The sequence below is a fragment of the Haliaeetus leucocephalus genome, unplaced genomic scaffold, assembly GCF_000737465.1.
Source record: "Haliaeetus leucocephalus isolate CR32 unplaced genomic scaffold, Haliaeetus_leucocephalus-4.0 Scaffold495, whole genome shotgun sequence".
Lineage (NCBI taxonomy): Eukaryota > Metazoa > Chordata > Aves > Accipitriformes > Accipitridae > Haliaeetus > Haliaeetus leucocephalus.
Window position 1 is genome coordinate 7,510,281 of NW_010972931.1, and position 13,014 is coordinate 7,523,294.

The window sequence follows — 13,014 nt, forward strand, 5'->3', positions numbered from 1 at the left end:
TAGAATGCTGAAGGCATTTCCAGAGGTCCCCACTAGCTTTTTCCAATTTTGGGGTGGGAAGAGGGGCTGTGGAGTCTGTTCAGGGGGTTGTTGACAGCATTTTGGTGAATGCCAGTTACCTTCAGCTCCTGTTGACTTCACTGAAAGCCAAGGTCACTTACTCAGCACCTCCCAGGATAGAGCATGTAGCAAGGAGTAAAATTGCAAGTTGCAATCTTCATTATTACCATCCCATTATATTTTTCAAATGGGTAGCAAGAGAGTGTAATCACATCAGACCCTATTTTTTCATTAGTGAAGAAAAACATTAATATACTGTGACACAGTATTGATTTGATACAATCAATCTTTCCCAATAACAATAAAACCTTTATATTTTATTAATAGAACAATGCAGTTCTCCATTACAGCTCCCTTTTATCGGTCTGGGTCACAGTGTAATTCTGGCATGTTTGGATTTTTATTTTTATTAATATAATGTAAAAGCCTGTAGAATTGCTCCACTGATCTGCGAGTAGGTTTCATCTGAGGCTCCCAAGCATCTTTTATTACATGAAATGTTACCAGTGCAGCTCCAGTCATTGATTGTTCGATGGCCTTTAGGGGTGGAGATGGTGGGGAGGTGTCAGAAGGGTTCTTGGCCTTTAATTCTCTTGATGTTTTTTGTGGTGTGGACACTGAGACTTGGACTCAGACCATCTCACTAGTTTGAAGATGACCTCTCAACACGTGGCTGGACCCAGCACTTCTAAATCCCCTCCAAACTGGGCTACAGGTGCCTAAGCTCTAGTGAAGCTCCCAGCACCCACCCAGATGGTGGCCCTTCAGCATCACCTCACTTTCCGATCCCAGGCTTTCCATACTCATTTCAGGTCGGACGCTACATGGGCAGGAGATGCTTCAATGTACTCTTGTCCAATTAGCATCTCCTTTCTAGTGTGCACAGCAAGTGTTATCGGATCATTTGGTGTTTCTCTCTATCTACAAATAATTTTTATTCACCTTCTTCGATTAGCCAGAATATCTTCCTGTTCCTGGTACAAGACTGGGGCATCATGATATTCCAGTTGCAACAAGACCCCCAATTAGTATAGCCAGATACTTTCATTAAAGCAAAGCTAGATGACTTTCATCACTTGCTCTTAATTCATTTTTTTTCGTGAAATACAATCTTTGTTAACCTTTCTCCTCTTCCTTTTTGAACCAAGAACAATGTTGCCAGATCCCATGGTAGAAAAAAATAATCCCCATAATAAATATGAAGGCTCCATTTCAAAAGAGAATGGGCTTATTAAGGGTAACAGTTTATTAACAGTCACTGTAAATTAGATGGATTTAATAACTTTAATTAGTGCCACACTTTCTGACACAGAGTTTGAGGAGAATTCAGCTGTTCATACCCATCTCCCTTCTGTACATCTCCATGTCTAATTTAGCAGCAGCAATTCCTCGTAGTAAAAGAGAAACAGCTCCTACTCGCAGCAGTGCAGAGCGCAGGAGAAAACTACTGTGTCAACAGACCATGGCCACTGGCACTCCAAATTAGTAGTAAGAAACAGCACGAGTGCAAAGTAAAGCTTTCAAATATCAGGAACAATAGAAAATCAAGCTTCCTCAGGAGTCTCTTCCTTATTTCCTTGGTAACCCTGCCCAGTTCAGCCCTGCTTGCCTGCATCCTCTGAGAGAGACAAGGAGTCTTGTCTGTTTAAGGGCTGTGAAATTCCCAGCATTAGGAATGCCCATTGGTGAAATGAGGGTGACTACGGTATGCTGTGGCTGCCTGAAGTCCAGCCCTGTTAAAGTAGATGGAAACATTGCTGGTAGGTCTCATGTCACCCATCAAGATAGAAATGCTATTCTCGTCAGAGGAATAAAAGAAAGAGAAATACTGTTTTTAATTCTGTTCTGGTCAGAGGTTTTTTTCGTACTCGGTCCTTTTCCTGTGGGACATTCCAGTTTATCAGAACTGAAAATGTCTGCATCTATGTTGATTTTGACCAAACTTATTTTCATTCTTGTTTGAAGAAAATATTTTCTTAAAGTAAAAAATTACCAAATTTGGAGTCAGAGTGAAACATTTCAATATTATGTTTTAATGACTTCTTGATTTAGGCCATATCTTATTCTGTAACTACAAATTTTATTTCTATTTATTTCTTAAAACTTGTTGTAAAGTGTTTTGATCTGATCAAACTTTTCATTTCTCAACTGAACTGAAGAACACTTCTTAAAATTTCATTTTGTAGGTAATGTTGTCACACAATTACATTTTTAATGGGAGTATAGCCAATGGGATAAAATCTACATGTAGGTGCCCGCCCCCCCACCCCAGTTCAGAATGAAAATACATTCCAAAAAGTGGAAATTTCCTTTAACCAGGTTGAGGTCTAATCTTTTAGGCAGCCCACATTTCCTGAAGTCCAAAGCACTGCCTTTTCTCTCCAGAGCAGTGTGGGTTCAGCACAGCTATCCCATAAAGAGCCTTTTGGAGGATGTAGCACATGCAAGGAAGTTAAGCCCTGAATATCTAAAAACCCTTCCTGGGCATCTGCAAATGACCTCTCCCGAAAAATACTTTTACACAGCCTGGCTTTATTTCCACAGAAACCCCAGAAGACACCTCTCTGGTCTCAGGCATATCTCCCTGTTAAATTTCAACATTTTATTCCACAACTTGAAGGTTTGAAGATCTCCTCAGAGAAATGATTGAAGGGGAACTTTGTTGAGGGCAATGGTTCTCCACAATGCAGCAGGCAGAGGCCGCACGTATGAATAAGTAAAAAGATAAGGACTTTACTTATCTTCTTCATACTGGAAGTTCCTTTCTAGCAAATGGATTTTATAGAAAATGTTGTATATACATATGTGCATGCATCTGTGTGTATCTCCATATTTTTGTGGTCTTGCCTGGCAAAGAAGCTTTTCTAATATGCTTTCAGACCAAGGTCCATCAATGTGGGCTTTCTTCCCTTTTTTTAAAATTGTGGACGTAGGTTATTGTCTGCCAACATTTACTGCCTGAAGCTTCACTTTAGGCCCCAGGGGAGATCCTGCAGCCCCGTGTTAAGCCATGCCGTGCAGTGCCTGCGCAGCGCGGGGGTGAAAGCTGCCCTGGATGCAGAGGTGGCACCCAAAGGGTGGACACATGGTGGCCACCGCCATGCCGCTGGTTGCAGATGACCAGCGTTCAAGCGCCGACAGAGCCAGCCTGCCTCCCACCGAGTGGAAGAGGCTGAGTACGTACCTCAGCCTTCTGGAGATCTTAATCATGCCTAATTTATACTGGAGACAAAATCCAATAACTTCTAGAGACTTTGTAAAAACACTTATCACAGTCCAAATAATAACAGCACCAAAAGCTGGCACCATAAAAATCTCTTAGGCTAAAATGGAAATAGGTACTTGCAGAAGATTTTTCTTTCTTTCCTTAACACAAAGATTTGAAAGGAGGGAGAAGTATCACAGATAAACAATTCCTTTCAGAGAGGTTTCTTTATATATCTCCATGTGAAAGCTCTTAGTAAGGGAAGAAAAAATAAAGTAATGCTCTGAAATAAAATTTGTACAGATGTAGCTTTTTTTGAAATGACATCCCGTTTCTCAAGAATTCGATGTAGCCTTTAGTCAGCCTTGTTTCTTAGAGTTCTCTGTGCTTTGCATGGTAATTAGCTGCTCGTGTTATCAGCGGCACGATGCTCCCGGCTATTTCTTCAGCAGCCACTGCCATTATCCTTGGTGGCAGCTCCTCGCATCCTCCTGCCAGACTGTACTCCAGCCGCACGTGTGTGCAGATGTTTGGCGTTCTTCAGGCTGTGCTGACTGAGGGACGAAGGTAATGGGTGCAGCATCGGAGAGGGAAGAGACGGGAGCCCACTTCCCCCGACAGCTCCCTGACACTTGCCAGCGTTTCGCTGATGGTTCATTGGAGGTTCAGTGAGGCGCGTTTGTTATGACAGAGCGCAAAATGCAAAGGGAAGCAAATGAGCTGGGTTCATCAATGTCAGAATAAATACAGGGTGGCAGCGCCTCGGCTTACTTCAGAACAGCAGTCTCAAAACCTTTATTTCCTTTTTTTTTTTAATTTTTATTTTTTAAGTAATTAAAATGTTGATTGCACAAGTGTACTGTGGCGTGCAGGCTATCAAGAGGGTGGAGGGAGTGCTTTGCGCAGATTGCCGGCACTGCCGACATCAGCCTTACGCAGGTGCTGCGTCATGCAGCCAGCACTGACGCAATAGGGTTTGGATCAGGCAATTCCGCTGATGCAAATAGCTCGTTGAGTGCTCTGTGCTATTTGTTGCCTGCAGGTAATGCAATCTCTTCTTTTAATTCAGATTTAAAGAAACATTTACCAGCTTTTATTTTTTTTTTAATTAAAATATGGCCATGAAGTTAAATTTAGGTTGCCAGATTCCTCTGTGATGTGACTAGAGATATAGTGAAGAGCTTTTAAAGTGAGAACGGGAAGTCTTTTCTAGACCAACATCTACAGACACTTTTCAGACATACCTTAGGTCCCACAATAACACTCTGCATAGTGTTATATGATATCATGACAAAAAAAAAATAATAATGGCCCCAGGCCATATGAAATTGAAGTTGCTTGCTGTGTGCAGAGCATGGTCTCTTAACTTCCCCATCCTTATTCTAGAAGGTTTGATATCAACAGTAATCTAAGAGCCTTACAAGTATTCAAAGCAAAAATAAATTAAGAAATTTATATTTGGCACTCAAAAGATGAAGAACAAAGAGGAAAATAAAGAAATCAAGGTTTTTCCCAAATACTGTTTTCACTTTTGCATACCTCATCTTTGGGTTTGTGTTTACAGCTTTTTTTTTTTTTGCCATTTGAAAGGCAGTGTGATGATATTGAGAGAGAGATGTGAAAAGTTTTTTTACTCCCTGCCCAGAGATATGATGTGCTAGGGAGAATAGCTAAAGTGTTAGTTCTGTCGTAATGGAAAGTGTAATTTCTTGCTGATGAGTATTTGCAGACTTATTTCATTACACTTCTAGGAGGGATATTTGATTTTGTAACAAAAATTTGTTTCTAAACCTAGTCTGAAATAGCCTATTGCCAAATTTACCTTCAGTAGTTTTGTCTTCACACAAAAATAGAGCGTATCATTTTACCGTATGTTCAATGTATTGTATACAGCATAAGATGGTAGGTCATCTCATCCCTCCTTCTGTAAGATGGCAATGGACTAGAATAGAAAACTTGAGGTCAGGCAGTAAATTAGTTGCTCGGTAAACAAGGTGTTCATGATGAGGGTTTTGCACTTCCCGCTGTTGTTAATGGGATAAGAAGTCATTGGCCGGGGTTTGGGGAAGGAAAGGGAGAAAATGGAGGGAAACCCACAGAGAAGAGAGAAATAAAAATTAGCTAATTTTAAAATTCTTAAATATCCAGAGGTTGTCACGGTGTTTCCGTCTGTCTTGTTAGCTTCATCGGCAACATCAACTCTTGCACTTGCACCCCTGCTCCAGCGGCAGGAAGGTCACACGCAGTGTTGTGCGGCTCCTCGGGGACAGGGCTGAGATCAGAACAGGGCTGTCTGCTCGAGGGCTGCAGCCTCTCTTCAGCATCCGTACATCGGATATGAGTAATTCTCCAAAGGCTGACTTTACAGCGTGCTTAGTTCCTTTCCCTTTGAAATCAGTGGTGTAAATCCTGGCGAACTGTAAAGCTGACAGACTGTGTTGCACCAAAAAGAGTTAATGCGATTCATTTGTTTAACAATCGAGGGCCATATTCAGCAAAGATTTAGCAGGAGTGGGGACAATAAAGCACTTACGACTTTCTGTGAATTGGCATGAAATAACAGCCACAAAAAAATTATGAAACGTAAATTGTTCCCTTGCTTGTGCATGGCTGCTGTACTTCTGACCTCGGTTACAGCTGGTAGGCTACGAGCGGCTGCGGGTCCAGACCTCCTCGGTCACCCAGCTCAGGCTGGGGAGCGGCAGTGACACTGCCCAGGAGCAGGACTTGCACAGACTGGCTAGTGGGATCATTTGGGTCTGGTAGGCATAGAGGTATCCATTTTTGAAAGCGCCTTGTGATTTTTTTGGGTGCCCAAATACAGATGTGGTAGAGAAGTCTGATTTCCAGGTGAGAAGAGCTCAGCACTTCGGAAAATCGAACTGCTTTGATATTTCTCCAGGTGGGCACCTGAAAACTCAGAACCTCCAGGTGTGTTTTGAAAATGAGAGGCAAAGACCAAGCTCACCTCCCTGCTGGCTTTTTGCGGACAGTAATTAATCATATCAGTTTTGTTTCCATCCCCCCTTTCCACATGGGAAGACCTCAAGCCCCAGTCTCCTGCTTCCTGAGCTAGTTCTGTTCTCCAAGAAGAAGAAACCCTTTTTTGGGGCAACTGTCAGGGAGTTTAGCGTGGTGAAGTAAATCCCCAGAAAACTTGCTTGATGCAGCAGCCACCTGTATCTTGTGGAGCGCTGCAGGAGATGGGCAGCCCTTCAGCACCAGTACTTCCATCCATGGTGTGCCCACTCTTCCCAGTTGTGCTGGGCAGTGCAAGGGAACTGGGGGCAGGCAGGAAGGGGATGGGGGGGGCACAGGTATGGCAGTCTGGTGTCTCGCGCTGCCTTGTCTTCGGTGGCAAAATTTTGGGTCCTAATGAACAACCAAGCTGAGCATGTAGGTGAGGCACCAGCAGGATGGTTGCTATCAGGGGATAGCTGCTCTGCCAAGTCTCTGATTTCTCCTCTCCAGAATGGCTCTGGAGTAAGCCATATTGTTCAGGAGAGCCGAATTTCTCAGCCCCACAACGTACGGGTGGGTTTTGGGTCAGCATTTTAGGAAATCGTAGCCTTCTCAGGACTGCTGTGCTGCCTAGCCTGTGCTCGGTGTTGCCGCCTGTGTTGCAGTCTCTGCAGCTCTCCCCTCGGCATCGCAGGTGCCTCTACCCTATACATCGTCAGGCTGCACATAGGCAGTGTCACTGCAGAGTCCTTCCTGCACAAAGGATGCGGAAAGATGTTATTTATTTAATGTAAATAAATGCACATATTGGATCTACGTACATGCAATAACTGTTTTGCTTATGCTTACTCATACTCAGCATAGCCAAAACAGCATGAACCGCACCCAAAGTGGTGTAAATAAAATCCTATGAATTTATACAAATATGTTGCAGTCATATGTAAACGCTGCAAATATTACATCTTCCTGCGGTGCTGATGGGGAATAATTTGAGAATTTTAAGCAGTGCAACTTTTCAGATGCTGGAAAGACTTGGCCTCATTTCGAAACTGTAATAGAGGTTGGAATATATTTCATGTGACAACCATGTCCTCAAACCTGCTATTTGTTATTTCTTTTTAAAACACAAACAAACTATTTTCTCATTTTGTTTACAGGACAGTGGAACAGGAGATAACAGCTGCATTGAAGAAATATTGCGGGTAGGAATCCTTAAAAAAACATTTTTTTCCAGTGCCATTTTGTTTATTCTAAAAAGACAAGAGGATAACAAGAATATTGCAATTACTGCTGTTAAAAATATTACTCTTTTAGATTGTCATCTTTCTAAGGGAAAAGTAGGCAAAATTATTTCCTCATGAAAAATAATTGAAAAATCTGTGAAAACAACCTTTCAGAGCCTCTGAATTTCACTGCTACTTTGTGCCAGTACGGCTGACCTTCATGCATGCAGAAGCAGATAATGGGATAAATTATAAACTGAAATGTACAATGATGTTTCAGGTTTACAAACCATGCAAAGTGCATGTTTCCATTAATCATGACTGTCAAAAATCTTAATTTTGAAGGGAGGTCTAGGAAGGTCATTTTCCACCTGGATTTAATTAGAATCCATTATGTAATGTCATTATGTCCATTATGTCCATTATATAATGACAATGTGCAAAATCCTTAGTTATTTCCATATTTCATTATTATTTCTTTTATCTTAGTAATTTCTAGTTTATTTTCATGGAGCAATTTAATACACATCCAGACAGATCTTGGCTTGAATCAGTTTTGATATTGATTATTTTCTGAGGCACACAAATTTATAAACAATGAAACATTTCCATATATTTTAACTCATGGTTTTTTCAGCTCTTTTTCTAAACTGATAATTCAATAATTTGCAATGCTTATAAATCTGATATAATAGTGATTGAAACACAAAACAAGGTAGATAGAATGGTAAAACCTCCCTATTACTGTGTGCGCTTCCACCTCTTGGATATCCACTACCCAAATATTTCAGATTGTTTATAAATTACGGGGCTATAAATATTTAGTTTAGAGATTAGTAGTGCATTAAGCCTGTTGTTTCTAAAGGCATTTCTCCGCTCTCCCTGAATACGTTAAATACAGCTTTTAATTCTTAAACTGGACGAAGAGTTTATCGAAGGGTGATGATGATGTATTGCTTATGACTTCACTGGCAGAGCTTTTACTTAGCTAACGTTTACAAAGTAGGCTTTTGTAGGACTGAACCATGTATTCAACAAGCCTTAGCCTCAGTCCCTGCTGCTTTGTTACAAATTAGTAGCAGATATCATGAATTCATGATGTGATGTGAGGCTCATTCACCCATTTTTTATGCAAGGCTTTTAAGATGAACAAAGAAGGTGGTCTTCCTCCTTAGGTTTCTTCAATTAGGCAAAAAACGTAGAAGAGACATGGTTCCTTCCATGCAGAGGAACATGGATATGTAAGAGACCCCAGCTGAGAAGAAAAATGCACTATATGACTAGGGATGGTAAGATGCATCTCCAAACCAGTGAACACAGCTGCTGCTCTCTTCTTTTTCCCTTGGGAATGTTCCTTAAGAAGCATTTTTGTGAAGCTTCATGATGAAGCATTCAGGACATCCTTGGATGGATAGGACCCTTTTGTTCGTGAGGATTTATTCACAAATTCTTTCACTTTGCTTAAAAAGTGAATAAAACAACCCACAGCTCAAAAGCTACACTTTGCATCCGTGTCTCGCTATCTGCTGAGGCTTAGCATGGCTAAAATAGACAGCGTACTGTTTTCGTCCCCTAGCTCTTGTCCTCACATGAGTACTCAGTCATCATGGGTAACCTCTCCAATCTGCCCATCCTCCAGGTCTGCAACCTGGGTATCGCTTTCTATTCTGAACTTCCCTTGGGTCTCTGTGTCTAAGACTACACGTGAATCTTGCAGACTGTTACTCCGTAGCATTTCTAGCTGAAGCTCTTTATTCACAAAGGTGTAAGTCTCAGGTCCAAATTCTCATTACACACTTTGATTGCTGCAACATCCTTTCCTTGGTTTTGACAAATGCAATGCTGCATACCTGCATTCATGCTGCTGCACAGATCATTGTCCTAGCTTGACATCTTGCCCAAAGACATTTGTCTGTACATCTCACCACTCCTTCTCTATCAAATCAAGTACAGCTATTTGTCTCTGATTTTAAGGCCTCAAGTCTACCAGTCCATGCTAACATATAAACTCCCACTTTAGCTTACCTGGTGATACTGGCCTCCATCACAATGTTGCTAAGTTTTACATCAATTAATTTCTCCCATGCTTCTTATCAGATCTGGGAAGAGCTTTGAACACTTTCCCAGTTAGCTCCATACCTACCTTTAGATCCTCTCTTAGGAGCCTCCTTTTTCACAAGGACTGTGGAAAAACAGGGGTGAGGTCAGGCATAGATCATGGTTTCTCATGCCTGAATATTGTTATTCCACTTGTACCCTGTAGTGCCTGGTCAGGTCGGATACACCCATTTTGTCCTGAAAAGTGAACTTTCTGTGTCAGGGAAGTGCTGTGTAGTACAAAAGCAGTGCTTAGTTACTCTCACAATGCAAAAGTAGATCAGCAGTGGTTGTTGTTACTGATAATTAGTGAAAACAGCAACAGTAATAATGTGCCATTGCTACTCACTTCGTAAATTACTGGCATCTAGACTTTTCCAGCCCTCTCCGTGCCCTCTTTTTGTCCTGGACAGACCCATTCAGTATTAACACAGATTTTCTGGTTTTCTGAAACAGACTGTTTATAAGGAAAGCCATTTCCATGTTTTTGTTGGAGGTGCTATTCACATAGTAAAGCCAAAGTTTAGCTTCTTTTCAGACAGAATATATGCAGTTCCCCTACGGGTGCCCAAAGGCAGACAATGAAAAGCCACAGGAGCTGCAATCCTTGTGTTGCCCTCAGAAAAGGTGGCTGGCGCACTGAAATGTGTTTATTATATGAAGGGCCACTCTACTGCATGGAGCATCAGCAAAAGTAAGAAGATGCTTAAAATTTATCTTTTTAAAGAACATTGCACCCTGTTTTAGCTGTCTCTTGCACAACAGAAAGCAGAAAACATCCTATCTTTCTAGATAGTGTGTTCCCTGCACAAGTCAAGCTGTGGCTTTTCCAAGGGATAGGTACTTCCACAGCATGTCCGTGTTTCCCCAGTCAAGACCAAGGGCAGTAGAAAGTGTGTCCCAAATCTGCTCCACCTGCCTCCCTGTGTTTCCTTCCCCCAGCAGGTGAAAGGAGGCAAATGCTGGTTTGTGCACAGCTCTTGTCACCCTCTGGTTTCAGGACATGGCCAGAGCTAACATCCGACCCGGGCTGCAAAATCAATTTAGGCATAGTTTTAAAATCACCAAATCTTACTTTGCACTAACTGTGACAAGAATTTATAGTCTTTGTCCTGCCTTGTGCAACACATGGTGCCACGGCCTAAGTCTAGCCTTTTTTGATGTTGTTTTACCAAATGTATCAGAGTTCTGTAGACTTTGTAAATTGACAGATCCTTCCACACAAAACAGCAGCTTCCAGAGAAAGCCCTCAAGAACTGAGATGCAGAACCGCTTCCAGTCCTGAAGGAGGTCCATTAACAAGACCTGTCCTGTGTAAGGACTCCTGCTGAGTTTATAATCACTGCAGGAGTCCTGAACCTCATCTAACCCCATGCACTAATTTATAGCAGCTTCTTCAAGGTGTAGTGACTTTTCTGTCCAGCTGCAGGCACACACGTTGAGGGTTGAGAATCTTCTAAGAGAGCTTTCCATGTAAGTAACTTCAGTAAGACCAAGTTACAGATGTAATGTCAAATCAAGAGAGAAAAACCTCATTACTTGACAGTAGTTGTAAAAGGCAATTCCTTGTAAGCTTTTGCATTGTTGGTGGAGGACATGGTAGAAAACTCTGAAGCAGAAAATAAGAGTTAAGCCTACACAAAGATCCTTTATTCCACCGTGCCCGGAGCAGTTGCTACCTGAGTTCCTGAGATGCTGCCAAAGCCAACCTATTCACTTCCTCGCTAAAACACAGGCTTGCTAAGCAAGATTAGTAATTTTGGCTGATTTCTATTTGATTTTATTACTGTGTGGAATTGTGTATTTTGTTACAAGTGGTGGGGTTTGGAATAAACATTTATTTTGCTGTAGTACCTGTGAAAAATGGGAGCAGCAGGAGTCCTGCCTCTCCACTAAGTTAACTGTTGCAACCAATATTGGATGCACTCTGAATATATTTGCTATGGATTTAAGGAGAAAGGGAGTGTGTCAAGTGCAGGCAGTTCTTGGTTTGTAAGATAAGTGGTTGGAGATTGATCTGGCTATTCTTACAGTCTTAGCTGCGATTTCCTAGAGTCGCAGTAGCTTTGTTGAAAGGAAACGCACAGGTAAGCTGAGCTTTTAGTTACTGAAGATGTTCCTTGTGAATTCCCTGGGGTTTTTTGTGTTGACATAAGAGGTGTTGTTGAACTAGGGAGAGACGGACATAGTTTGAGTGTTTGGCCTCCAAACAGTGTTTGGCTGCAGGATGCAGAGACAGCAGGAAGCTGATGGAGCAACAGGAATGCAGAGAAGGGGCTGGAGGAAAACCAAGCACAGCCAGTTAACACAGGAGAAGCCACCTCCTTTGGGATGGTGTGGACCAGTGGGGAGGCAGGATGGAGTGTGGGGTGAAGGACAGATAAGTTTCTTTCAGGGAAGACAGAAAAAGCAGTTGGAGAGGCAGTGAAAGGACTGAGACTCTAGCTGCAAACATCCCTTCCAGTGAAGGACAACTCTGATCAGTGCCGTGAGCCTTCTGTCTGGGGGTGAGCATCCGCAGGTGCCCTTGCAAATAGGTTGTGACTTCCTATGGCCACAGGATATCCACTTAGGAAAACAGGACATTTTAAGTGTGATGGCTTTGATGAGTAATTTACTTGAATCTCTCTACCCTCTGAAACTAATCAGAATATGTGAAGCACAGTACTTCTTATTTGAGCAACATAAAAAACTGAATGAAAACAGAATCTAATTCTGTATTTTTCCCCTCCCCACTTGGGATCCCTTGGCTCATTAGCAGGCTTGCTAATTCTTTAGCAGAAAGCATTAAGGATCAACCCATCAAATATTCAGGGTTTTTTTCAAACCTGAACAGCCATATGTGCCGTGAGATCAGAGGCACTCCATCAGCTGATTGAATTAAAACAAGAGCAGAGGTAAATTAGAAACTGTCTGCACAAGACAAATCCTGTGAAAACATGAAATCCTACCAAACACACTGTCACTGTGAATAAGCATCACAGTCAGTGGAGCACGTGTCAATACTTAGAAGGGAGAAAAATCAGTTTTTTAGAGGTAGGTTGTTAGTTCAACAACTGTGAACTGCTGCCTTGTAAATGTTAATGACTGTAAGATCCCACTGGCTGCAGTTAAGCTCCTGGTGGAGTCGGACATGTGAAGAATTACAGAACACAAATATGGTAATCAGCAGTATATTTCTAAACACTCCTCTTGCTTTCCAAAGCAGAGGGAAAAGCCTACAGGTGGAACGAGACCCACTTTGCTGCACGGCGCTAGTGCAATAGCTACCTCTGCACCAGCAGAGCATTTTATTGCAGTCTCACTGCTGGAAAGAAATGCTGGGCAACTTTGGGAGGGAGGTGAGAAGGCCGCCCTCAGCACGGCACCTTCATGGGGAAATTCAGGTTGGCTTTTGTGACTGAGCCCAGCGGGAAACTCCTGGAAAAGTTTCAGGACGAATATAGCAACTTCAGGTGAAAGAGAGGC

The 13,014-nt window shown here is 42.2% G+C and overlaps 1 protein-coding gene across 1 annotated transcript in view; it reads left to right on the forward strand.

Annotated features, from left to right (window-relative positions):
* AFF3 (AF4/FMR2 family, member 3) overlaps positions 1–13,014 on the forward strand; it is a 312,420-nt gene that overhangs the window by 128,539 nt on the left and 170,867 nt on the right. The window contains exon 6 of the mRNA XM_010575812.1: positions 7,384–7,428. Within this exon, the coding sequence (XP_010574114.1) occupies positions 7,384–7,428 (45 nt within the window). The remainder of the gene's footprint in view (positions 1–7,383; positions 7,429–13,014) is intronic.